Source organism: Mirounga leonina, unplaced genomic scaffold, assembly GCF_011800145.1.
Source record: "Mirounga leonina isolate KUSES-001 unplaced genomic scaffold, KU_Mleo_1.0 Mir_53, whole genome shotgun sequence".
In the NCBI taxonomy this organism is placed as follows: Eukaryota; Metazoa; Chordata; class Mammalia; order Carnivora; family Phocidae; genus Mirounga; species Mirounga leonina.
In genome coordinates this window covers 86,354,147-86,379,889 of record NW_023270807.1, presented here as the reverse complement: position 1 = coordinate 86,379,889, position 25,743 = coordinate 86,354,147, and the positions used below count along the sequence as shown (strand labels likewise).

General features: G+C 41.3%; 2 protein-coding genes across 5 annotated transcripts in view; one reads left to right on the top strand and one right to left on the bottom strand.

Moving 5' to 3' along the window:
* Positions 1 to 18,479, top strand: part of SLC2A12 (solute carrier family 2 member 12) — a 53,191-nt gene extending 34,712 nt beyond the window's left edge. The window contains exons 3-5 of one of the 2 annotated variants that reach the window (XM_034990702.1): positions 4,077 to 4,199; positions 7,526 to 7,658; positions 16,859 to 18,479. In XM_034990702.1, coding sequence (XP_034846593.1) covers positions 4,077 to 4,199; positions 7,526 to 7,658; positions 16,859 to 17,012 — 410 coding nt within the window. In that variant the 3' untranslated portion in view covers positions 17,013 to 18,479. Of the gene's footprint in view, positions 1 to 4,076; positions 4,200 to 7,525; positions 7,659 to 8,431; positions 8,742 to 16,858 lie in introns of those variants that run through there. The other variant, XM_034990703.1, reaches the window with a different exon arrangement.
* Positions 18,480 to 20,793: 2,314 nt separating this feature from the next.
* TBPL1 (TATA-box binding protein like 1) overlaps positions 20,794 to 25,743 on the bottom strand; it is a 33,758-nt gene continuing 28,808 nt past the window's right edge. For all 3 annotated transcript variants that reach the window (XM_034990704.1, XM_034990705.1, XM_034990706.1), the window contains exons 3-7: positions 25,595 to 25,677; positions 25,367 to 25,430; positions 23,556 to 23,659; positions 23,359 to 23,453; positions 20,794 to 21,327 (exon numbers count right to left, since the gene is read on the bottom strand). In XM_034990704.1, coding sequence (XP_034846595.1) covers positions 21,248 to 21,327; positions 23,359 to 23,453; positions 23,556 to 23,659; positions 25,367 to 25,430; positions 25,595 to 25,677 — 426 coding nt within the window. In that variant the 3' untranslated portion in view covers positions 20,794 to 21,247. The remainder of the gene's footprint in view (positions 21,328 to 23,358; positions 23,454 to 23,555; positions 23,660 to 25,366; positions 25,431 to 25,594; positions 25,678 to 25,743) is intronic.

Sequence of the window (25,743 nt, the reverse complement as noted above, 5' to 3'; positions counted from 1 at the left end):
GCTATTGCATCATTGCTGATGTTGGAGAAGGTGGCCCATGGTGGAGTGTGTTTTTTTAAAGAGCATACCTTTTCCAGTTAGGGAACTTAATGGAGCCAGGATTTAAACATCTGGTTGGAAGGAAATGGGCGTATTTCCCTTTCATATTCACATTTAAAGAATCTCTTGGCAGACAGAGAGCTAGGTGTGCCGTGTGCTGTTTGCATAGGCAATAAAAGCCATGGGATTTGGCTTCACTTTGGCAAAGTATGGAACACCGACTAGTCGGCAAATCAAGCTGTTGAGAATTCTGCCTCCAGAGTTGCTGGGAATTCTCTGGCAAGAGTTTAAGACCTCTGTGAATCCGTGAATCTTGCAAGCCTGGAGCTGGCATGCCAGGAGGGTGAAGAAGAGTTCAAGTCAAGGCAAGGCAAGGGCTTAAGTGACAGCCTCAGTGGCTTATATGGAGGGGGCGAGGATTAACATGGCAGGGCCTACCCATGGGAGGGCGAAGTCATCTGCACGGATTGCCCCTGCTAACCAAGCCCATGTCCTCCACGGCACACGGAGACACCTTAACATATTTGTCCTTCATGTCTTTTCATGACACTCTGTGCAACCATAAACATTGTCTGCGGATTTCATCTGGATCAGGCAAGTTCTGACGGGCAGCCTTGGTGATTTAATACCATGTGAAGTACAGGTGCCAATACTTATGGGTAACTTATGTCCTGGGAAGTCCAAAATTTCCTCTATCCTTGCAGCACAGGGGAGGCCTTAAAGACATGCACAGACTCGGACATTTCCAGAGGCGCGTATTGCTGAGCTCGTCCTGGAATGGCGAGGCCAAAGTGGAAGGGTGGAGGTCAAGGAGGATTGTTTGGAGAAGAGTTCACTACGTCTCTGAATACCCACTGGATTCCTCATAAGCAAAAGCACAAGTCTATCATCAGGGCACTGGAGAACAAGCACACCCCAAGAGGCTCCACTTCTTCACTGTGGTGGGTGGTGACAGGTTGACTTTTGGAGAAATGAGGCCATCTCATTAGAAAAGTCATCAGTGATTTGCAGAGGACTTCCACTTGTCACCGTAAATGTCAACATATGAAATCCCCATGTGATGGTTTCCATCTCTGTGCTCTTGACTTAAGAGCTGAAACAGAGCTGCTCCATTTTTTCTGCTTTGGACCTTCCTAGCCCCTTTCCAGGGACCACGGAGGCCTGTCAGATTCTGGCATCATCTTGCTCCTAAGATGGCCCTGGGAAGACTCTGATCCTTTCAGTCAGTTTTATCTTGCAGCAAGGACCATCTTCAGAACTTGATTTCACTTTCTGGATTTGAAAATCTGTGATTTTAGGGTGCTGAAATCATTGTTAAAATAATATTCTCCTTATTTTCGACTTGATGGGCTCCTTATTGGGAGGCTGGACCATCCTTGTCAAAACCCTTGTTAAATGCTACAACATCCAATTGGTCAATATTAGATAAATCAAAGCATCAATTCTTGAATTCTTTCTATCAGATCAAGAAAGAAGTAGAAGCTTTCTGCAACACTACATTATTTTTGGAAACATCAGGTGCAAGATTTGACTGACAAGTTCTCATCAGAGATGGAGGGAAGTCTCTCTTTCTTTTTTGTTTTTTTTTTAAGATTTTATTTATTTTTGAGAGAGAGAGAGTGTACAAGCCGGAGAAGCAGCAGGCAGAGGGAGAGGGAGAAGCAGACTCCCTGCTCAGCAGGGAGCCCGATGCGGGGCTCAATCCCAGGACCCTGCGATCATGACTCAAGCTGAAGGCAGACGCTTAACCGTCTGAGCCACCCAGGCACCCCGGGAAGTCTCTCTTTCAATGTTCAGTTCATTGCTCACTGATTGGTTCAGCTGCCCACAAACCTAGCTCGGTGCTGAACTGAATGCTTGTCTAGGGCAGGCTTTCAGTGAGGACTATGGGTCCTTTTAGGCAAGCCTTTGACAGCTCAGACTGAGTGCTTGTATAACTAACTAGTGCTTTGTGAAACAGTCCTGTCTCCTTGTGGGTGATATCCACCACTTTCGGTAACAGCAAGATCAGCACATTCTCATCTGACACCAACATGTGTCTGATGACCCCAGCAATGATTTTCCAAGATCCCACCAAATAATTCCAAGAGGTGGTTGTGGTGAAAGGTGGGGAAGGGAGGAAGGTGTTTCAGAGGTGATGAAGTGGGATGGAAGTAGATTAAGAAAACCTCTGTGAACTCATCTAGAAAAGAAAGAGTGACCCTTCCCCCACCTCCTCCTCATGGCTGCTAGAGCAAAAGATGATGAGAGATCCCCCACACCACTGTGATAGATACCAATGGCAGAAAGGGGCACAGGGGATTAGTCTGTGGCATAGATTATTTAACTTCATAATTTTATCTTGTATTTGTCCAAGGGCAGGTCATTACAAAGACTTCACCAGAACTATACAGCTGTCATTCTACTCAGAGCCAGATCCCCAGTCTCACAACACTCAAATACAAGGTTACCTGAGCACTGCACGGGGCTCATTAAGAGCAAAGTGATCCTACCAAGGATATAATCTGCAAGAATCTAATACAGTTTTTTTGGGGGGGGGGTAGGAGGTGGAGGGGAGGGATACAGAATTTTAATTTTGAATTCCCTATCAATTAGAACAATAACAAACATGTTCCTTTGTTACAATTATCTTCCATGCCCTAACGATAACCCTACATGGATTCACTTGGAAAAAGATAATCAAGAAAAAAGTGTTTCTCCAGCCCTCTGCTATAATTCAATTTATTTTTCTTACTTTAAAATAGCAGATTTACTACGAGCAGATGTTTTCCGTCCAGACCCTGATCTTGTCAGGGGAGGCGAGTTGTTAAATTAGAGGCACAGCTGACTCTCCTGATTCCCACATAGGCCATGCAAGTGGTGGCTGGCATTGGGGCCCTGTCCCCACTGCCTCTGCTGGGCTAGGACCCTGCAGCTGGTCTGTAGGTAAATGTTCTCTTTCCAGCACAAGGTGACTTCGCCAGCAGTGAGCCAGGGCTGGGGCAGCTCCTACGTCCTTCTTTGTTCAGAATCAAACGCTTATGCTCCACATTTACTTATTCATTAACAAATATTTATTGAGCCACTACCAAGAGAGCACCATGATTAACAAGCATGAGTTTCACGGACCCACTACTAGAACTCAGTGCCCCCTCCGCCACTTCTGAGCTCTGTGACCTTGGCAGATGATTAACTCCTGAAGCCTGAGTCTCTTCTACGTAAAGAGGGATAGTAGTAAGTTCCTGTCTTGGAAGATTTGGGGAGGATCATTGGAGGTAAGGTTCATAAGGTGCTCCGCCCCTTGTGAGAATGCATAGCTATTTTACTGGGCACGCTGGGCTGGATGGGCAGTAAGCAGAAGACAAGTGAATTCTAATCCCATCAGGCAGGCCCTGTAATGTTCCCTGTCACTCTCAGATAATAAAGAGTGCTCTGATCAGTTTTGGTGCCAACAAGAGTCTTCTTTCAGAAATTCACACATTTCTTCAAGTATAATAATCAAATTTTGGGGCTTGGTTTAATTCAGAGCTGCTGTCCACTCAGCTTGCCCCCGGTCAGGAAGACCGGGTGGGAGCAGGGAGAGTAGCGGCCTCCTTTCCCCTGTCTTCCTGGCTCCATTTCCTACCCACTCATTAGCTGTGATGTCGGACTTCTCCAAGGGAAGGGCCAGGACCCACAGCAGGGAGAGCCTGGGTCTAGTGCTGAGGCTCTGTGCTTGGCAGAGGTCCAAAGCTGCCTCTCTCATTGCTCCCTGGCAGGCGATCCAGCCACCGCCCGTCCCGCTTGCATTCTCAGGCCTGTGTCATACACCCCTCCTTCCAGGATTATTGTCAGGCTCTGTCAGTATTTCTCCTGAATCCTTTCTCACTTGGCTGGTGATGAGAAGGAAGCGCATTTCTCTCCCCTCCTGCTGAGGAAGGACACAGCCCTGCTCTCCAACCACAAACCACACAGGCCTGGGGCAGGGGGCAGGGTGCAGAAGGCAGAGGGCAGAGGGCTGGCCCTCAGTTTCAATGGGTTTTTGATAATTTTGCTGCCTCCCCTTCCCTTTCTTCTAGTGCCCTGGCTGCTACTGAGCGAGATTTTTCCTGGTGGAATTAGAGGACGAGCCATGGCTTTAACTTCTAGCATGAACTGGGGCATCAATCTCCTCATCTCTCTGACATTTTTGACTGTGACTGGTAAGGACTCATTGTTTTCCTCTAACACCTTTTGTGCTCTTAGGACAAATGTGAGGGAAGCACACTCACCTAAAGATCATTTTACTGTGAACGTGTTCAAAACATTCAAAAGTAAAAAGAAGGTACCTGATGTACTGACCACCCAATTTAATCATTCTTAATTCCTTTTTAACCCCACCTGCTCTTTCCCCAAATGATTTTGAGTCACATCCCAAACGTGATGTCATTTTGTCTATAAAATTTCCACATGGACCTCTAAAAGATAAGACATTTAAAAACTCTACCTGCAATATCATGATCAAGCCTAAAAATGTTAATAGTAATCCCTTGGTATCAAATATCCAGTCTGTCTTCCCATTCTTCCAATTGTCTGATAATTACTTTTTTATACTTTGCTTGAATCACAATCCAAAAACATAACTCACAGTTGATTGACATGTCTCTTATAATTTGTAGGTTGCATCTTCATTTCTCCCTCTTCCTCCCCATCTTTATATTTTTAATGAAGAAATGGGGTTCTCTGTTTCATAGGGTTTTTCCCATGCTGGGTTTTGCTGATTATAGTCCTATCACATGACCTTCTGTCCTTTGTGTTTCCAGTGAACTGCTATTTAGGTCTAGAGGCTTGAGCAGATTTAGATTTTTTCATTTGTTTGTTTGTAAACTCCTTCACAGATGATGGCGTACGTCCTGCCACAAATGTGCATCCTGTCTGTCTCCCACTTTGTCATGTAGGCTTCTGTGAGGATCATCGCCCAGATCCGTTATTTGCATTCCATCATTCCTTCTAAATTTGGATCATAGTTTCTACTTCTCTAAGGAGAAATTTCTTTTCCTTAGTTATTTGCCTGCCCTGAAGTATGAATCAAAGAAAAAAGGCAAGAGAAATGCTTGAAACTTTCTCTTTATTTTCTAGTTTCCCAAGTAATGAGGTAGTGCCCCAGCACCCTCCAAAATTGACCAATGAGCTCTTTCCTTTCTTTGCTCTTTCCTTCATACATGTATATGATATAAATATTAAATAATACATACAATATATAAATTTGGAAAAGTGGACATATACTCAAAAAGGTATATATCTATAGCACTTCTGAGTCTTATCAACCACTTTTTTTTTTTTGAGTACATCTACTTCTGGAAATTAACTTTTGGAGTTATTAATTAAGCATGGTTTGGGTTTTTACATAACATTTTAACTGTTTATATCCCATATTTTTAGAAACGGACCAAGACTGAAAAAAACAAAGGCACTGGTCATTAGCACCAACCATACCTATCCTACTTAGATCACATGCATAGACCTGTGACTTTTACCTTCACACACACACACACACACACACACACACCCCTTTATCTGCTCTTTGATGTGGAAAAGAGAAATATAAAAGAAAACAATGGGGTGAGCACAGCATAATGTATAAACTTGATCAATCACTATGTCGTATACCTGAAACGAATGTAACATTGTGTGTCAACTATACTTAACATTTTTTTTTTAATTAAAAAGCAGAAGAAAGAGTGGAAATGATCAGGGGTGGGAAAAGAGGACACAAATCTCTGGGAAGGATGGCTAACGTATAGGATGAGCTAATGCACATTCAGAAGTTCTCCTGCACTTAGAACAAATGCTGGGAAAGCATTTTCACTTAAAAATCCTGGAATGAACCTGTAGATGACATTCCATTGGGCTAAGCTTGAAATTCGGTACAGGTTTCTCCCACTATTTGAAACTAGAACGTCTCTAAGAAACCTTTCATGAGCCAAGATGGCATGAAGGAGAAAAGCAGCTACACTTCCTGAGGGCAAAAATCCTCTTTGGATTTCAGAAAAGCCAAGTGGCATAACGCAAACTTGCCCAACGCAGGGAAGTACTTACTTTCAAAATCTGTACTTACTTCCAAAAATCAATTTTCCAAGTAGAAGACGTAACGGTTCTGCTTGGCAGCAAGCCCTTGGACACCAGCCTTTTTCAGTGCAACTTCAGCAGATCAATAAAAGCAGAGTGTTCTGGGGAAACCAGCTCACTGGGCAGTGGTCACGATGCGGCTGCATTACGCTCAGCTCTGAGTAAAGTATGTTAAGAGGATTGTTTGGATCTTTTCAGAGCGCTGCTGTGTGTCCATCGTGGGAGGGCACCCGGATGGGCATGGGACCTGTGGTCTGCGCGGAACGGTTGCAAGAGTGCAGGGTGTTTGGCTGCGGCGAGAAGGTGGTTAATATGCTTAGATCTTTCCACGCTGCATCCACCACACTGCCTCACTACGGAACCGCTCGGTCAGTTCTCCTGACTGACCAGTGGGGACTGGTGGCTGCAGCCGTGAAGGGCTGTGTGCATGGTTTCTGGCTGCGGTCAGTCTGAGCCTGCGTTTGTGAAGAGCCAGCTTCTTCCCCGCTGCTCCCCGCCGGGCTGGACTTCCTGCTCCCCAGCTGAACCCCCCAGGGCTGGACTTCCTGCTCCCCAGCTGAACCCCCCAGGGCTGGACTTTCTGCTCCTGAGCTGTGGGCAGCACAATGCACATCGCAGGCTCCAGTGCATTGGGGGCCATCTCTTGCCACTTCATGTGCCTTGACCTGGGTCAGGAACTGCGAAAGGACTGTCCCTTTGGCTAGAAGTGGCCCTACGCTGGCCGGCGAGATCCAGCCGTGCCTGAGGGTGTGGCTTCTTGATGATGACTCTTAGCAAGCGAAGGCCTTGCCAGAGAACTGTTAGCACTTTTTTCCTCTGAATCCAGGAGGAAGCATTACAAACACGCTGCCCACTACTAAAAGGAAATATGGCCGACATGAAATGATTTATTTGAATAATCAGGGTAAAGAAGGGTGAGCTCATTTCAAGAAAAGTGCATCTGTGTCAGTGACTTTAAAAATGTCCACCAAATAGAAACCAAAGTGCTACAGCCATGACTCCCGAGGGGGGCCCTGTGAGGATGAGGAACCAGAGGAAATATTTTACCTTCTGCTTTCTATGCTTCTGTGTCATTTGAGGTCCTTTTATTTTTATTTTATTTTATTTTATTTTACTTTATTTTGCAATGAGGATGTATATTACCCTTTCGAAAAAAGAAAGCATGCTCATGAAGAAGATGGCATTGGGTTTACATTGTGATAGTCACAAGGCTTTCACAGAGAAAGCTGAGGTAGTCTGTAAAAAGGAAACTTACAGAGGTTGGCTATATTTTTAATTTGTGGTTGCCATTTCCCAGGATCCTACCAGCATGTTTGAAAATACACACGTTTTTATATATGCCCCAAGAATCAGCTGTCCACACAATGGGGTCAAAGCAACACAAAACACATTTTTAATCGGTCTCTTTTGTCCTTTGTAGATCTCATTGGCTTGCCGTGGGTGTGCTTTATATATACAATCATGAGCCTAGCATCCCTGGTTTTTGTTGTTGTGTTTATACCCGAGACAAAGGGATGCTCTTTGGAACAAATATCAGTGGAGCTGGCAAAAGCGTAAGTATTATGTGCACGCTGTCCCAACAATGCTCTGGTCAAAAAACTGCAGTTTTATAATTCAACCGAATAATGATCCAATATCTGAAATTATTTCAGGATATTCCCTTTGGCGTGAAACTGTATCTCAAAACATAATTTCAGTTTTTATGCCATGTGATGAACCTTGGTGACTAAGCTAAGGAATTAGAACAACCAGTGCTTTCTAACAGGTGAATCTTGCAAAGCTTTTTTCAGTAATGTTCAAAGAACCCCTCTCATCTCTCTGGGTCCCCTGCGCAGGAGGGCTTTTTTGTTTGGGGTTTCAGGTAAGTCTTGGAATGTCATGCTCAGCCTGTGCCAGAACCATGGGCCTCCTTCCTCTCTCACTGTGTAGGTCGTCCTTAAGCCCTAACCACCTATGAAGGCTCAGATGATCAGGAACACCCTTGGGTTTAAATGACTGCAATTATTCCAAATATGGCACAATCAAAATGAGTTTCAGAAAGATAAAGAGTTTCTCCTGTGGATAGCAGCTAGAAAGTTGGTTAAATACATTTCACGGAGAGAGATTGTTTAAGCAGCTTAATTTTGATGTGGGCTGTAGAAAACTCTTTCCTTTTGGTAACAGAACTCAGAGCTCTACGTGCTGATGAACTGCGGGGAAGGAGGTGATGCGCAGGGGCCCGGAATGAAGCGGAATTTGTTCTTCTTCCTAAGATTAATTCATTATACTTGAACATGTAGGGATACTTGTTCTTGCATTTTAATGGGAGGGTGCTCCTTATTTACAGTTTGTGAATTTCTTCTAAAAACACTTTCAATGGGCCAGAGAGAAATGATTGCTGCAGGAACTATGGGCACAGTGATTCTTCGGCGTTTATCTGAAGGAAGAATAAACCTGTGAGGTGATTTGATGGTCGCTATATGTGGACATATTTATTTATACTAGGATTTGGAAAACTTCCACTTTGTATTTTATACACTTAGAAGTGGTTTGCATTTTTTAAATATTTCACTTTAGCAAGCAGAAAGACTTTTCTCTTAATTCAAACTGTGAGTTAAATATCAAGTTGTAGGGTTAATTTTTAATATAGATAAGGCCCTGTTTTTTAAAAATACAATGAAAATGAAAGTAATTCATTTATGAGGAAGTATAATTGTCAGGAAGGTGACTGGACCCTTGGCCTGATCAGCACATTGCCTGGCTCTATGCAAGTTAAAGCCAACTGACTTGGTTTCTCAGAAAGCACAGAATCTGAACAAGACTATTAATTACTGATACATGATTCAAATGACTAAGAGCCTCAGACCTTGGTAACTCCATGCATTCATCTGGAGACTTGATTCAGATCAGGGCCTTTTCCAGGACTAAGATGCCAGGACACTAAAGACTTCCAAATCTGCTGTCCAGTCTTCATTTCTCATTCTGCCCTACTACGCGTGTTTCCCATCAGTTGCCTGTTTAGGTGTAATATACCATCCCCACACGTCCTGGTTTAAAATACATGACTTCCCATTTCCCAGGATGCTTTGGTTTGCCTGGGTGGTGCTCCTGCTCATTCCGCCTGGGCACCTTCATGGGTCTAAATCAGCAGGAGGGTCAGTCAGTCTGGACGGTGTAAGAGAGCCTCACCCGCGTGGATGAGAGTGGGTGCTGACTCGGTGGGGCACTTCTGTTGTTCTCCACGGGGTCTCGGCCTCCAGCAGGCTAACATGGCTTCCTCACATGGCAGACTCTAGGCAACATTCCAAGGCTGTGGAAGCAGGAGCTATAAGGCCCTGTGAAGTGTATGTTCTAGAAGTCACACTGCAGTGCATCCATTACTTTCTGATACCCTACAAGTCCCGAGGCCAGCCCAGTATCAAGGGGTGTAGAAATTGACTTACTCTCTTGATGGGATGAAGGACACAAATTTTTTTTTTTTTAGTCACATTTAATCTACCACCCCTACTCTTTCTTGAAATTCTCTTTTAGCTCCCATGGAACAATTTGCTTTCCTGGTATCCCTCCTACCTCACTGGCACTTATCCCTTTATCTTTCCTTGTATTCCTACATTCTAATTACCATTGAAGATTTAGCCCAACATCCTTATACCTTAAAAGACGATGCAAATCCTCATCTGTGAAGTCCTGCATAAATTTAGCCCTGGAGAGCATTTCTTTCTCCTGGATTTTTAATATTTTCTAGTCCCATTTTCTTCTCTACTGCCTTAGCTGAGACTCTACTGGTTTCACCTCCTTAACTAAGTTACAACATTTTGGTTTCCAGGAATGGTCTCTGCCCATTATCCTTCCTATGGAACAATATTAATATTAATATTAATTAATATTAAACTATACAGTGTCTAGCTTAATATTGATTCCTAGCAGATGATCAAAAAGTATTCAGTGCTCAATTTGATAACTTGTGAATGAGGCCAATGCTGAATTCATTGTGTGTGGGGGGGATTAGATCATGGATAATGGTGTAAAGCACAACACACTTTGATCCGTGGGTCATAGGATGTGATTTAATCTACAGTCTAATACAGCCTTTGCAAGGGGAGGAGGAAGAGATATGTGGGCAGGTGAGACATTCTGGCTTTTCCACACCACTCCCTTCCCCACCACTTCAGATGTTATCTATTCAACTCTTTTTTGACCATCTACTAGGCACCAGGCACTGTATTAGGAAAGAACTGAGGATATAGGCGACAAGGAGTCCCTAGCCTCTTTCCTTCAGGAGGCAGGCAAGAAAACAGACCACTGCAAATATTTATCATTGTTGGCAAGCACAAAGGAAAATCACATATATTGGAGGATGTCATTTATAAAATATTCCTGAAAGAGATAATACCAAAGCAGAATCCTCAAGGAATGATCTGGGCAAAGAGGAGTATGTGGGAGTCAGAGGATAATCACATGCAGAGGCCAGTATACTCACTGGTGGGGTCTGAAGAGGATGGGTTCTGGGTTGGGGATTGAGAGATGAGTCCAGAGTGCAGGGTAGAGAGCAGTCAGGAAGGGCCTCATCCATCTTCGTAAAGAATTTGGATTTTATGCTGAAGGCAGTGGGGTACATTTAAAACAATAGGGCAGGGGGGAAAAGTTACCCAATTTTTAAAAGAGGACTCTGGCAAAATATAGAGATTGGAAGGGGGGCTGCTGAATGAGGAAGACCAAAGGGAGTTTGCTGAAGAAATTGGATGGAAAACTATGGAGCTGAATGGCGTGCAAGAGATGGAATGAAAAGACTCGGAGCTGGATTGGAAAAGACGGTTGAGGAGAAAGAGAAAATTGGGATCTTTCTCGAGCCTAGAGAACTAACCCCATATACAATGGGGACAGCCACTGAAGTAAGATGAGGAGGAGAAAGAGCAGGTTTGGGAGGCTGGAGTCTGGTGGGGGTTCAGGGGCCACACTAAGTTCAGGTTGTGCATACTGACTGTGAGGTGCCTATGGGACATGTGAGTGGAAGGGAGAAAAGACCACTGTACGTTGGAAGCTGGTCCTCAGCACATCCGTGAGTGCCTATGTAAGCCGGGGCAGATCCACATTTTGTGGAGCCTAAGCTTTTGAGGGCCCTGTTTAAGAAAAAAAAATGCAAATTATGAATACAAAATTAGATGTGACTATGTGGGTCTTGGAAGAGGCTGTGAAGTGAGGGGCCCCGGGCTGCAGTGTCTTTGGTCTTATGGTAGGTCCTCCTTGTGCACATGCACTTTTTAACTACCTGTTTATTAGCTGGGGGAGTGAAATTCCTTTAAAAATAAAGGGTTGTTAAAATTCTTGTGAACAACACTAACTACAAAGTTGAGGCAGGGAGAAGCAATTATGAATGAGCTGAACGAAAAGAACGACCTACTCTATTATCACCCCTGATCACGTTCTTTTTTAAAAAGTCTAACTTGAAACTGGAATGAATGTTTTGGAATTAAGGTTAAGAAACTTTTAGATCTATTTTTCATATGGGGCTGTCGGAATCTATCAAACCACAAACCAAGTAAAAATTTGAGGACAAAACTTAAGAAAAGCCAATCTTTCTATCTAGTAGAGCCCTGGAATAAGACCTTCCCTAGCAACCTATGATTTGGCTATCTAAAACGCAACAAAACTTACTCATTCAGAAATGGGGTGAGGAAAGAATCTGTCTAAATTAGTAACTTTGAATTATGAAATGTTTTTGAACGAAACACATTTCTGTTACTTTTGAGTCATGCAGTTATTCAAATTTAAATCCAAACCTCTAGTCGTAAACTGCAAAGGAAGGGAAATCCAAAAGCCCAAATACTGGCAACCCTAGACGGGTGCTGGGTGTTGAAGAACAAGAGCAGATACGAGGTCTGATGCAGAGAATTATAAAAGATGAGGGCGCAGAATAATCCTGCAGGTGAAACTCCCAGCAGCAGTGAAGGTACCTACTAAGGTGTGTGTTGTGAGGCAGAGAGGAAATAGTTGTTTTTGGAAAATTGGCTGACTCCTATTTCTGTAGTACTATAGGATATAAATATATATATATATTTTAGATTTTATTTATTTATTTGAGAGAGAGCGAGTGAGCACAAGCAGGGGGAGGTGGCAGAGGGTTAGGGAGGAGAATCAGGCTCCCCTCAGAGCCGGGCGATGCAGGGCTCCATCCCAGGACCCTGGGATCATGACCTGAGCTGAAGGCAGACGCTTAACGACTGAGCCACCCAGACGCCCAGCAAAGGCTTTTATTTATTTATTTATTTTTTTAAAAGATTTTATTTATTTATTTGACAAGAGAGAGACACAGCAAGAGAGGGAACACAAGCAGAGGGGGTGGGAGAGGGAGAAGCAGGCTTCCCGCGGAGCAGGGAGCCCGATGCGGGGCTCGATCCCAGGACCCTGGGACCATGACCTGAGCCGAAGGCAGACGCTTAACGACTGAGCCACCCCGGTGCCCCCAAAGGCTTTTAAAGTGGAAATGTAAGTAGCCTGAATCGTGTTAGCTGGCTAAAGTATGTATGAAGTAGATATGTTAAACAAGGTTCCCTGGAGGGAAATGTCAGAGACAAAAATAAAAAGGAAGATAAAATACCTAATGGTATTGAGAAGTTATCCAACTAGCTAAGTATATGCGGGGCCTGCGGAAAGCCCAAGGGAGCTTGCTGGGACACAGAAGCTGAAGTGAGCTCAGAGACTGTGTTAAGGGAGTCTCCACAAATTTAGGAGTTAATGAAAAGAGCGAGTCCAATTTTGTCACCAGGGGAAGAGAGAGTCCTGACTTGCATATCCCAATGACTTTCTAAGGAGGAAGAAAGGAAACAACTTCTAATGTGAAATTAACTTCTAAGGCGATACTACATGTAGCTTAACATTTTCCTTTCTCATGTTTGGCGTTCGGTTCTTTTACTTCCATTTCTGCAAGCCCGAGAAAAGAACCTTCTTCCAAGGTTGTTAAGTTTCTTATAAAATAAACAGTGACTCAGCTGAGAGGTCAGAAAAGATTTCAGCAATAATGTAATTTGAAAGGATTTTATTTTGAACTTCTGCCCTGCCAGCGACAAACTCAAAATGGGGTGTTGGCCATATTTGCTATTTCAGCTGTGACTTTTATGCTTTTTCTTATTTTCGGAAATATTTTAGTTCTGAGACTTAGGTTAGTTTTTACTTCTAGTAATTTATTGTATGTGGTCATTCCTTCCTTCCTTCATCCAAACTCACTTGTTCGAGAAATATTTACTGAGCATCTAGTATGTGCCAGGCACTCACTGTTCAAGGTGCTACAGCCACATCACTCAGCGAGCAAAAATGCCCCGAGAATTAAGACATGCCGATAAGATAGGGAGTGATTACGAGGCTACTTTTGATCGGGTGATCTGAGAAGGTTATTCTGAGAGGTAACACTTAGGATAAAATCTGGGTGACAATAAGGAGCCAACAATGATAGGGCAAAGGAGAAGTGGAGCAGAGAGAACAGCTAGCATGAAGGCTAATCCGAAACACACTTGACCTGTTCCAGGAACAGCAAGGCCAGGAGGCTGAAATCTGTGAGATTTAGTTAGAAAGTTGGTAGAGACTAGCATGCAGAGCCCTGCAGGCCAGCAAGTTTGGATTTCATTCTTTTTTTTTTTTTTTTAAGATTTTTACTTATTTATTTGAGAGAGAGAGCACTAGCAGGGTGTGTGTGTGGGGGGGGGGTGTAGCAAAGGGAGGGCAGAGGGAGGAGCAGACAACCTCCTGAGCAGGCAGCCTGGATCATGACCTGAGCAGAAAGTAGATGCTTAATCTTAACCGACTGAGCCACCCAGGTGCCCCTTGGATTTCATTCTAAGTGCAATGGGAAGCTACTAAAATGTTTTAGCAGGGAGTGACGTGAGCTGATTTACATTTTGAGGTGTCCCAAGTGAGCCCCTGCAGTCACACAGCTGAACATGGCTGAGAAGGCACCTAAGCGCAGTGTTGGGTTTTTCTCACTTTAAATCGTGATCCTTGGGGTCGCCTGGCTGGCTCAGTCGGTTAAGCATCTGCCTTCAGCTCAGGTCATGATCCCAGGGTCCTGGGATGGAGTGGGCTCCCTGCTCAGCAGGGAGTCTGCTTCTCCCTCCTCCTCTGCCCCTCTCCCCCTGCCTGTGCGCGCGTGCTCTCTCTCTCTCATCTCAAAAAAAAAAAAAAAAAAAAAAAAATCATGATCGTTGACCTCAAGTGGCCTTCAGTGCTGCCTGGCAGTCACATACGTCCCAGGCCTATTAACTGCTTGTCTCCTAGACGACTGCTCCATTCCACCTTCTCTCTCTGGAAACCTCCCCACCTCCTTAGCCCTGTTCACTCCCACTGATGACCTTGTCTCTGACTTCACCGAGGAAGTAGACACAATCAGAAGGGAACTTCCATAGCCTTACACACCAACCCACACATTAGTGTTTGTATCTAAATACACCGTCATCCTTCTGGGTTCTGTTAGTTCCACCATTCCTATGTGAGGCCAACCACTTCATGCTCTTCCCCATCCCTTTTCCAGGACATTCTCCAACAGTTTTCTCTGCTCAGCCCAGCATCATGCACATTTTACCTCTCTACTGGATCTCGACTTCTCACCAGCATGGAAATCGTGTGATTCCGCCCCCCCCCCGCCCCCCGTCTTAAAAAAAAAGGAAATGGTCTTGATTCCATTTTCCCCTTTAGCTTGTGCTGTTTCTCTGCTACCATTTATAGCAAAGTTCTGGAATATTCATTGTCATCAATTCCTCTTTCTCCATTCTCTCATGAACCTGCTCCAATGAGACTTTTATGGCTATAACCCTAGTGAAATTGCTCTAACATCCCAGTGACCTCTACATTGCTAAACCCAGTGGTCAGTCTCATTCCTCATCTTAATGGCTAGCGTGGTGATCATCCCCAGAATTGGACTTAGGTGAGCATGACCTCCTTCCTGAAATACTTGTTTCTCTGCCTTCGGGGACCCACCTCCTGGTTGTCTGTCAGTCACTCCTTCAGCATCCTCTGCTGGTTCCATCTTATCTTCCCACTATTTTAAAGTTTTTGTGCCCTAAGGTTTAGTTCTTAGACCATTTCTCTATCAGCCTCACTGGCTTATTGATCTCAGATAGTTATTCAATGAATGAATGAATTGGATATATGAGTAAGGCAATGAAGTAGTTAGGATGACATTTAAATTTTTAGCCTGAGAAATTGCATGGATGGTAAGATAGGGCAGCCAGAAAGAGAACTAGGTTTCAGGGATGGAGAGATGTTTTAGATATATTCATTTTGAGATGATCATTAGGAAACACTTATTTTCACTTGTCTTCTGCAATATCACACTTCCCTGCTTTTCCTCCTATCTCATTAGTCACTCCTTGGTCTCCTTTGCTTCTTCCTTCCCCTCCTCTACACCTTTAAATACAGTAGTGCCCAGGACTCAATCCTTAGATCTGTATCTATATTCACTTCTTAAGATCTATCCCAAAGGCATTATAAGCCATAAAATGAGGACTCCCAAATGTATAGCTCCAGGGTTTGGCCTTTTACCTGACTTTCAAATTTCCAAACCTGCTTACTTAACATCTTTGGTTGGAATGTCTAATAGGCATCTCTAGCTTAACGTGACCTACACAGAACTCTTAATTCTCAGTCCCACTCACCCAAATGCACACACATTCCTCCGCAAACCTTCTGCCTGGGGGTTGTGGGGAGGGGCTCCTCAGGCCAGACGCTTGGGATTCATCCATGATAATCCCTACACCTCACATCTGTACTAAATCTTGTTAAATCTGCTAACAAAACACACCATGAACCTGACCCTTTCAACTAGTGCCATGCTCAGTCCCAACCACCATCTTTTCCTTGGACTAGACGAACCTCTACACTGGTCTTCCAGCCCCTGCACCCTCCAGTCTATCCTCGATACAGCAGTTGATCTTTTAAAGATGTCATTCCTCGGCTCAAAATCCTGTGGTTCAAATCACACAAATCTAAGCTCATCTCGTCGTTCATGTGTTAGCCATGATCTGACTTTTCTGGAAACAGTGCTTCCAGTTCTTCACAGGGTTTCCTCCTTATCAGTTTCTGATCAAATGTCACCTCTTTAGAGTGGTGCCAGCAGTACGATAGCCACCTCCCACCCGACTGTTTTCATTCTTCTTTCCTCTCCATTTTTCTCATTAGCACTTTTAATACTTGAAATTATATGCTTATATACACTTGTCTCCTTTATTAAAAGGTAAGGTCCTTGAAAGCATAAGTCTATACTCAAGTAACTGATTAAGTGACAGGAAAAGATCTTTGAAAGAGGTTCAAAGGTGGCCTTACTTTGTTTTTAAAAAAACGTAAAATCCTAGGGCATATTTTTATGCTGATGGAAATAATCCATAGAATTTATTAATGCAGGAGCAAGCGGGTAATGCAGAAGGCAGACTACACAGACATAAATATAGGCACATTGGTAGAGTTTGAGAAGAGGAGAAAAATAAAATAGGATCTGAGACATTATCTCCATTAGTTCTATCCTTGGACTCTGCAGGTAGGAATGCCTTGATTTTTCTGGGAAGTCACCCTCCCCACCTTACTCTTTGAGTGAGAATGACCAAAGTTTGGTGGTACACGGAATTTCATGATACATCAAGGCTTTGCAATAAAAATGTCTTTTTGGCTTAGTTAAGACATTAAAGCCCCAGGGTGATTTAAAAAAATAATAGCCTGTACTTTTTTTTTTTTTTCCCCAAGTACTATAAACTAACAGTGACATTTTCATTAGTGCCTCTTTCTCTTTCAGGAACTATGTGAAAAACAACATTTGTTTTATGAGTCATCATCAAGAGGAATTAGTGCCAAAACCGCTTCAAAAAAGAAAACCCCAAGAGCAGCTCTTGGAGTGTAAAAAGCTGTGTGGTAGGGGACAACCAAGGCAGCTTTCTCCAGAGACCTAATGGCCTCAAACCTTAGAAATGTTGATAAAGTAGAAGAACAATCCGAAGGGTGTCTTTGTACCAACACATATTGGCCACTCCCATGTCTTCTCCTTTGTGTTGCTGAGCTAGTTTTAGAGACACCCTGAAATTATAAAGACCACCTTTAACCTCCACCTCTCGAAAGGTAAATGAGGTACAAGATCCCATGATCCCTTTCTTACTCTGCGTAGGATACCAGGTGAAACACATACTGGCTGGTTCAGTACTATGCACTTTTTTCACAGAGCAACCTTTGAAAAACTATGAACTAGTAATGCGATCAACTTTTGCCTTAAGGTATGTATGTACAGAGGCCGGTGGCAGCTTTATGATTCAGACACTGAAGTGGCCTGAACACGAGCTTATGGTTTTTTGCCCACTACAACAGTACTTGCACTGGGCCTTCTGTAAAAAAGAACCAGGACACAACGTGGGTAATTGCACCTCTGGTCTAGATTAGGAGAGGATCCTGGCTAGGATTTCAGTGATAATTCCTAACTGTAGTTCAACAGGTACAAAGATTATGCAGCTGCTTTTATGAATTATGAACTACAGTGTAATGCCCTTTTATGAATTTTATGTATAAAATATTAAAAGAAACAATTCTGCAATAGGTTGAGAAAAGTAAACATTTTCCCACCCATTTAAAAAAATACGACTAGAAAGGACAATTTCAAAATGCTGGGACCATTTTTATTTAGTAGTACCTGTTAGTAAAACCTTAGAAGAGGAGTCAGGCCATTAGGTTATTAATCCAAATCTCTAATCAATTAGGTGTGAGTTATTAAGTCAAGCTTATAAAACCCTCTCCTTGGAAGGCTTTCATGATGACTTAATAGTGATCCATAGCTTCCTGCAATTCTTTGCACTCCTCAGGACTGTCACTACCTCAGGTTATGGCATGCGGGCTAGCACTGATGCGGACTTTCAGATGACTGCAGATGTAGTGAGTGACATTCAGGCATCAGGACAACTCCCTCACCATGTTCTTCTTTAGGATGAAATGGAGGTCACCAACTGTACCAGAAACTTGGGTTTTTCCCACACAACAATGAATTGCTCCCTTCTGTATTTCTCCAGTTGAATATTAGGACTCGGTGAGGTATTTTACCGATTTGGATATGATGACAGAAAATCTGCAATAAAGAATCTCAATCTACTTAAGTAGTGACCCATTAAATTACTATTATAAGCTATGGGAGACACCACAAAAACTTAAAAGCATGAACAACCTAACTTGAAAAAGAATAAAACATTACGATTGGCCTAAAGAAAAGAGAACCCCTAAGAGCCGAAACCCTCTGTTATTTAGACTGGAATTTTCCTATTGACCCCTAACAAACTGTCCCAGTTTGGTGTAAGGGTATATGATCTAGGAATTCCCCTATAACAAAATGGAAAGACTATAAATCTATGTAAGTAATAGTGAAACTGTATTAGCAGAGACTCAGGAGAATGGCTGAAAGTCCTGATTCTGAAATGTATTACATAAAGATTGGCAGGGGAAAGTTACAAGGAAGGGAGACTTGAGATCTTCTACCACAGCACATTTCCTATGCAAGTTAGAGCATGTTTTCTGTTTTATTTTGGAAGGAGAAGGAAAAGTGTGTTCTGTAGAGGATCAGTTTAAGAAATTTATTATGAATCCTCAGTGGAATTATATGTGGAGCTGATTTTTAAAAAATCAAGACAGGTAATCAATTCGAATTTTTTTCTTTGTCAAGCATCACAGATTGTAGGATATTTAACAAAATTGTTACATGTTTCCTTCAAAGTTCAAACACTGTATATCTACATTAGCAATTTCTTGTTTTAGCCATTCATCATAAATGGGTAGGAAATTGTTCATAAACTTAGGAGGTTTATCACTAGTGATTTCAACTTCAGTATCTTAAACCCGCTTGTATTTTTCTATTATCCTGAGTCTGTAACTAAATAATTCTGTCTTCAAACAAATTTTTACCCAATACACCCCTAACCAGAGCTTTTTGATTTTCAAAAATAAAAAAAGGGGGAATACTTATCATTTGTATGTATATATTCACAGTTTTTATTTATAAAAAAATTTACAGCACTTGTGAAGAGCCAGCAGAAGACATCAGACACGCTCATTCTTACCAGCTTCGTTAAGTTTAGTGGGTTATCCATGACACTTTGCCAGGTGACGCTCACACAGCAGCCCTGAAACCTGACCTGGTTAGATTGTCTTTCTTCCTCTTTTCTGAGAAAGCATTTTGATGAGCTACTGATCTACCTACTTTTCAAGTCACTTGAATACTGAAAATACAACATCTGGATCTGCACCTTGGCCATATAATCATGTTTTCCGCCTTTTCTGTATTTCTTTTTTTTTTTTTTTGGGGGTGAACATTTACAAAACAGGTCACTTATTACTGTTGATTAAAGCTAAGTGGAAAATCTCAATTTTTAAAAATAGTCTCCCAGAACCTGTGACTTCTTCACCGAATTGTATCCTCTATATTTTATGAGGTTTACCCTATACTGCTGGATCTTAAAATGAAGCAAATAAACACAATGTAAAAGAAAAAAAAAAAAAGAGAGAGAGAATAAGAGAAGTCTGAAAATAACAATTAAGTCTTTCACAAGAAAGAAAATATAAAAGCCAGCCTTTGCCCCCCGATTTAAGAGTGAGAGGCACAGTAGGGGAAGGCATCGAGAGAAAAGAAGATAAAAATAAATATAAAATAATGTATGTTGTTCAGTGCAGTATGTAAGCTAGGTTTGGAAGACTTTATAATATGATCAGGAAAATGAACTAGAACACGGAGGACAAGACGTTGCAATTTTTCATGAAACTTTCAAAACGTTTTGAAAATCCAGGTTTTCGTGTTGGAATATTGTCTCTATTAAGTTACTGCTAAGAGGCTAATTGGACTCGCCACTCAGCTTTATTTCTAAATGAAATTACTGTTGGTTCTACTAAACTCCTAATCCCAAGTGGTAGCACACAGGTGCAGCCCGATCGTGTACTACCCCCAGGGCTCTTGGGTGAGCCGGAAGGGCCAATGTTTCACAAATGCGTATCTATTGTAACTTTAAGAGGAGCAATCCCTAATACTGAACAGTCACTCTTCAGCTCCATTAAATAAGACACAGCAAGGGGAAAGATGTATCTTGCAAAATGGCTTTCAAGTTCAAGTTGAACTACATTATAATTATACTGTGGCACAGAGGCAGCTTGTGGGCACTTCTTGTTAAAACAGCACAATGTATCAACTTCTGACAAGACTCTCAGTATAGCCTTCAGCAGCGACCTAAGATTACTACTCTCCTACAACTAGAGGGGAGTCTTACCAGAGTAACAAAAGCACATGAGGTACAACCCATCACAGCTTCTTTCTCATACCCATCTTGTAGGTGAGAGGTTTCGCTTTTTAAAACTACACTTTCGTAACTTGGAAAAGATATTTAACATTTTCTATCATATTAAATTAGCAACATAAAACATTATGCTTAATCTATAAAGTTCTACTCCGGTTCGCTCCCTAGAGTTTATATACATACTTTTACTTCTAATCTGCAAGAAAAAATTCCTATTTGATATTTGGTAACAGAGCAGTAAAAGATACTATACACATGTGGCATATATATATTTACAAAATACACTTCAAAAAGAAGCCAACACACTTTAGCAAAAGTCTAAGCTTGCATAGATTAAAAAGAAAAAAGAATTATGAATACAATTTTTGTTAAAATAGAAAATGGGGAATAAAAGTTACAGAATGGATATGAAGAGAGATCTTTTCCAAACTTTTATTTGTGCACATTCAATTGAAAAAGATAACTTTTACAGGTTCTTTGGTGCCCATATTCAGCATACAAAAATGTAAAAGACTATTCACAAATAAAACACATTAGCTCAAACTGGGAAGAAATAATGACAATAACGAAACAATTTAAGGTAGTGCACACTGTGACAGCTCTGCTTACGGGGACATGAGAATTACTGCGAAAATAAATAGAATGTCCTTTTGTAAAAGCAGCAATGTCATGTCTTGTAAACTTCCTTTTTATATTACAGCAAGGTTTGAAATAAAATCCAAAGGGCCTGGAGCTTACACTGTAGCCGTGAATGAATAAAAGAGTCTATTTCCTCAATTACTGTTGGTCCAGTTTTCCTTTTGTTTTGAGTCCAATGTGCAGCAGGTTTTAAAAGGTGCTCAGTTAGGGATTCTAACCAATTACGTGATGAATTATAAAATTTCTTTCCTGCTTTCAAACACAAACGGGTAAATCTGCTCCACAGCGGTAGCAACAGCCTTTACGTTGGGCCCTGTAACAAGCACAACGGAGAAAGGCCTCGTGAGACGAGCGAGCGCTAGGAACGTGCATTTCCCGGCACTGAAAACATTCACATGGTTTAGACTATCGGATTAATTGTTTAAAAGAAAGATCTACACTTTGCATAATTATACAGTCATAATAAAACCAAGAGAGTGAAATCTTTTCTGAACAATTCAAGGAAATGTGAAACACAAAATGCTATTATTCACCTTGGTTTAGGGCAGCGTGAAGACAGTATATATAAAAAGCACGTCTAACAGCGCTGTTGGATGCTGATTAAAGGAAGAAGTGATAGACGGGACTAGACACTTTGGTCACTATCCTTTTGGTCACTGTAGCCTGGCTTTTGGTTAGGCTACCGCTGATGCTCACAGGAGTACTAAGGAGTCCAGTAAAGTAAAACAAAGCTGCTTCCAAAGTACTGGGAAACCAGAGTGCGGTTATTAACTAAGTGGTCTAAAAACCCCTCACAGATTTACTAGTACTCACTACCTGCCACATGTTTAATATTAATCTGGCCATTCATCCTCACAGCTTACTCAGTAAATAGGGAAACACACATGCGGGAAGGGGGTGACAGTATATGTGAATTAATCCACATAATGTTTGGAATAACTTTTTAAAAATGTAATCTCCATTTAAATAGCTAAAAAGAAACATAAAAAGAGACAATGAAAATATTTTCATAAAACTTATTTTGAACAAAATTCAAAATTCTTAATTCTTTTGAAAGATGCTGAAAACGTACATATTGTACCCACTGTGAACTCTCTGAGGGTACTGACCACATGTTATCTGGGTCTGCTCCTTCCTGATTACCCTCCCCTCCCCCACACAGGACAGTGCTTTGCCTATGGGAACCACTCAGTATCTGTTCACTGAATTGTTAACATTTCATAGGATGTTCCAGATGTAAATATATAATGCATACTAATTAACCCAATTATCCTCAGCTTGTTATTATGTTGTTTAATGATCTATTAACTCAGTAAATACAGATTTTACCTAAGCATCGTAAACTCTATACTTAGTAGGGACCTATCGATCAATAGACTTTGGGGCTTCTCAGAAGTCTGGGCTCCAAAATGTAGAAAGAGATAGCTGAAAGAAGGGAACAAATGGGACTGTGCCCCATCCCTCCACTTTAAGAGTCAGGCATGACGCGGGCAGTAGGCTTTAAAAGTCTCCAAGGAAGATGTGAAAACCCACAGGATGAGTCAAAGTTGGACGATAAGTTTACTTGTTGTGAGTCTAAAGGTGTCAATAATGTGTATTTTCCTCTAAGGACTACGGAATACAAAGAAAAATTCAAGAACACGAAAGAAATTCTCCTGAACTCAGTTTAGCTGAAGGTTGGGCCTGACGCCCAAGTGGTATTTCTGTACCATTTATAAATACAGTCCCTTTAAAGCCATCCTGAGCACTAAAGTTCTCAATGCCTGGTTGCTTGAATCCACCCCTTCTAAATACTTAAGACTCAAAAGATACAGAACAAAATACACATAAGACATGGCAGAGAGGTACCAATGATATTTGCCTATTTTACTTATATAAAACCTCTTCTCCATGATGTTTACAAAATGGGTTTCTCTTTGAATATTTTAAATGCAAGACATCATAAATTAAAGAAATATCATACTATGAAAATATATACTAGGATATTCTTAACAGGTCCAAACTGGAAACTATCCAAATGCTTATGGACAGTATAATTCACATCCTGGGTACTATACAGCAATAAGAATGACTGATCTATTACTACATGGAATAATATGGATGAATCTCACACTAAGATAATAATGAGTGAAAGAAGACAGATACAAAATAGCATATGTAAGATTTTAAAATAGTATATAAAAGTAGAGAAAACTAAACTACAGTGTTAAAAGTCAGGATACTGTTTCCCCTCGAGGAGTAGAAGTGACTAACGGGGACAAATGAGACATTATTTCCAGTTCGATATAGGCACCTCATTCAAACCATAATTGACCATAAGCTTGGTTTCAATATCATAAAATACCTGTTACTGTGATACTTCCTGTTGAAAAAATCTGTAATGTAGCTCTTAGAGATTTTATCCGATAGCACACAGCAGGATGAAGTTCAGGTTCGTAACTATACCAAAAAAAAAAAAAAAAATCACAATTAATATAAATATTTACAGGTTGACAAGTAATTACAAATTTGGTAAGTTGTCTTGATTCTTCAAAGACCTACCTGGCATGAGGTCTATTGTTCTTTGTGAATTCTGGCAAACGGATTTCAAATGGCATGTTACACACTGCCAAAACGTTAACGACCTTAAAATCTGTAAATATTACCTGTAGGAAAGAAGTACAACTCAATGAATTGTTTTGAAACAAAAAAATTACTCATCAGAAAAAAAAAAAAAAAAAAAGACAACTGCTCATCAGTTTTCTTTTTGCGGGGGTAAGCTGAGAAAATTGTGTTTTTAAATGGGATTTTTCTCAACACTTCCAATGTTATGCTAAGACAAGAAGCAGGCTGAAAAGTAACTTCAGCAACTCCTACCAATAACTTGAATGGCTGTATCTTATTATGCTTCGAAATGTTCCCAGTAAAACCACAATTCTGGATTAACTGTTCTCCAGCTGAGTACTTGCACAAGGCAGTTGATGAAAGTCACAGAACTGTCCAAAGTGGCACCACCATCAGTCAAGACTCTCAATATTGCCACTTTCCTCAAGCACCAACCCTCCCCCTACCCATCAGCACTTCCGTGCCTTTCTAGCACCTTCCACCTCAGGGAAGACTGAAGAGGTCAGAAAGAAACTCAACTTCCCACCACTGCTCATTCAAATTCCATACAGCCTGGACCCACCTCTTTGGGGACCACAGCTCATCTTTATCTTCCTTTCATTTACTCATCATTTGCAAGTGATGTAACAAATCCATAATATGTACTAATTTTACTCAAATTTATGCCTCCATAAAATTATATTTGATGAAACCTGCCAGTGACAGTCACTTTCCATGTGAGAGCCCGCCAACCAGTGTGTACTTTTTGTGGACCAAACCACGGATTTGACACAGCAAGCCAATCTTACAAATGTCCCTTTTTATACAACATGCATTTTGTTTTGGATTTATGTCATTTTTAACACATCTGATTGATTTTACAGAATGCAGCCTTTTCTCAGTCCTTATACACTGGTGTATAGTTGGTATTAGTCATGTGAATTCTTTTCAACTTACAACACAGTGTAGTTATTGCTAAAGCACAGATTACATAAGTTCGGCGTATTTTAAATAATCACAATTCCCTGTTATAATAGTAATGTTCTCGCTAACAGTAATATGTAGGAACACTGTTTACTCTTAGCCATTAAATGCATAGATCTGTGGAAGTTCCATTCTAGTTCTTTTTTCTTCTTTATAATTTATGTGATAGCTATCTATAAATAAAAACAAATACACTTTAACTTTTTAAACATATGGCCCTACTCTCTACTCATCATCCCGACATACCACTCTTGAGATGATCAAAAACAAGATTTTTTTGGTGAGAAGTGAACAGCCTAAAAGAGTTGAAAAGGCAGTTCACTTGGTAAGGCAACAAATCTCTCAGTGAGCAAGGGGTTAGTGAAAATGCCAAGATCCTTTACAAGTACTCACATGAGTAAGAGTTCGCTACTAAATTTTTGTACTGAAGGACAATAAGAAAAAGGCCAATCATGAGAAGAGTATCTGTGTGATTTCTTTTTTTCCCTTAAAGATTTTATTTATTTGAGAGAGAGAGAGAGAGAGAAGGAGAGCGAGACCGTGCACAAGCAGGGGGAGTGGCAGAGGGAGACGGAGAAGCAGGCCCCCCTTGAGCAGGGAGCCCCGAGGCAGGGCTCAATCCCAGGACCCTGAGATCATGACCTGAGCTGAAGTCAGACATTTAACTGACTGAGCCACCCAGGCACCCCTCTGTGTGATTTCTTTAGTCTATCAAATTAAAAAGTTTAACTTTATAAATTAAATCCCATAATATTTGTAGTTTGGATGTTTTTTGAAAATGTTACCTGAAAACCTAGTTTCTGCAGACTGCGGGCTAAACGTCTGGCACCAAATTTAGCTTCTTCTTCACTATGGTTTTAAGGAAAGAAAAGATGATCAGTTACACAGGAAATGAATTTTATACTGACAAACATGACAAACTGTACACATGATTTTGTTTTAAGTCTAGGAAAATGTCCTTTCCACGAAGGAAAAATTTAAAAATTCAAGTAAAAAATTCAAGTAAAATTTACCTTGTTGCTCCAGTGCAAATAATTTTTCCTGAGGACCAAATTGTAGCTGTAATTCTAGGTTTTCTAAGCTTCATTAATACTTTCTGCAAAAGAACAAAATAAAACAAAAACGTGGTTATATATTAAGTGTTAATTTTCACTTATGATTC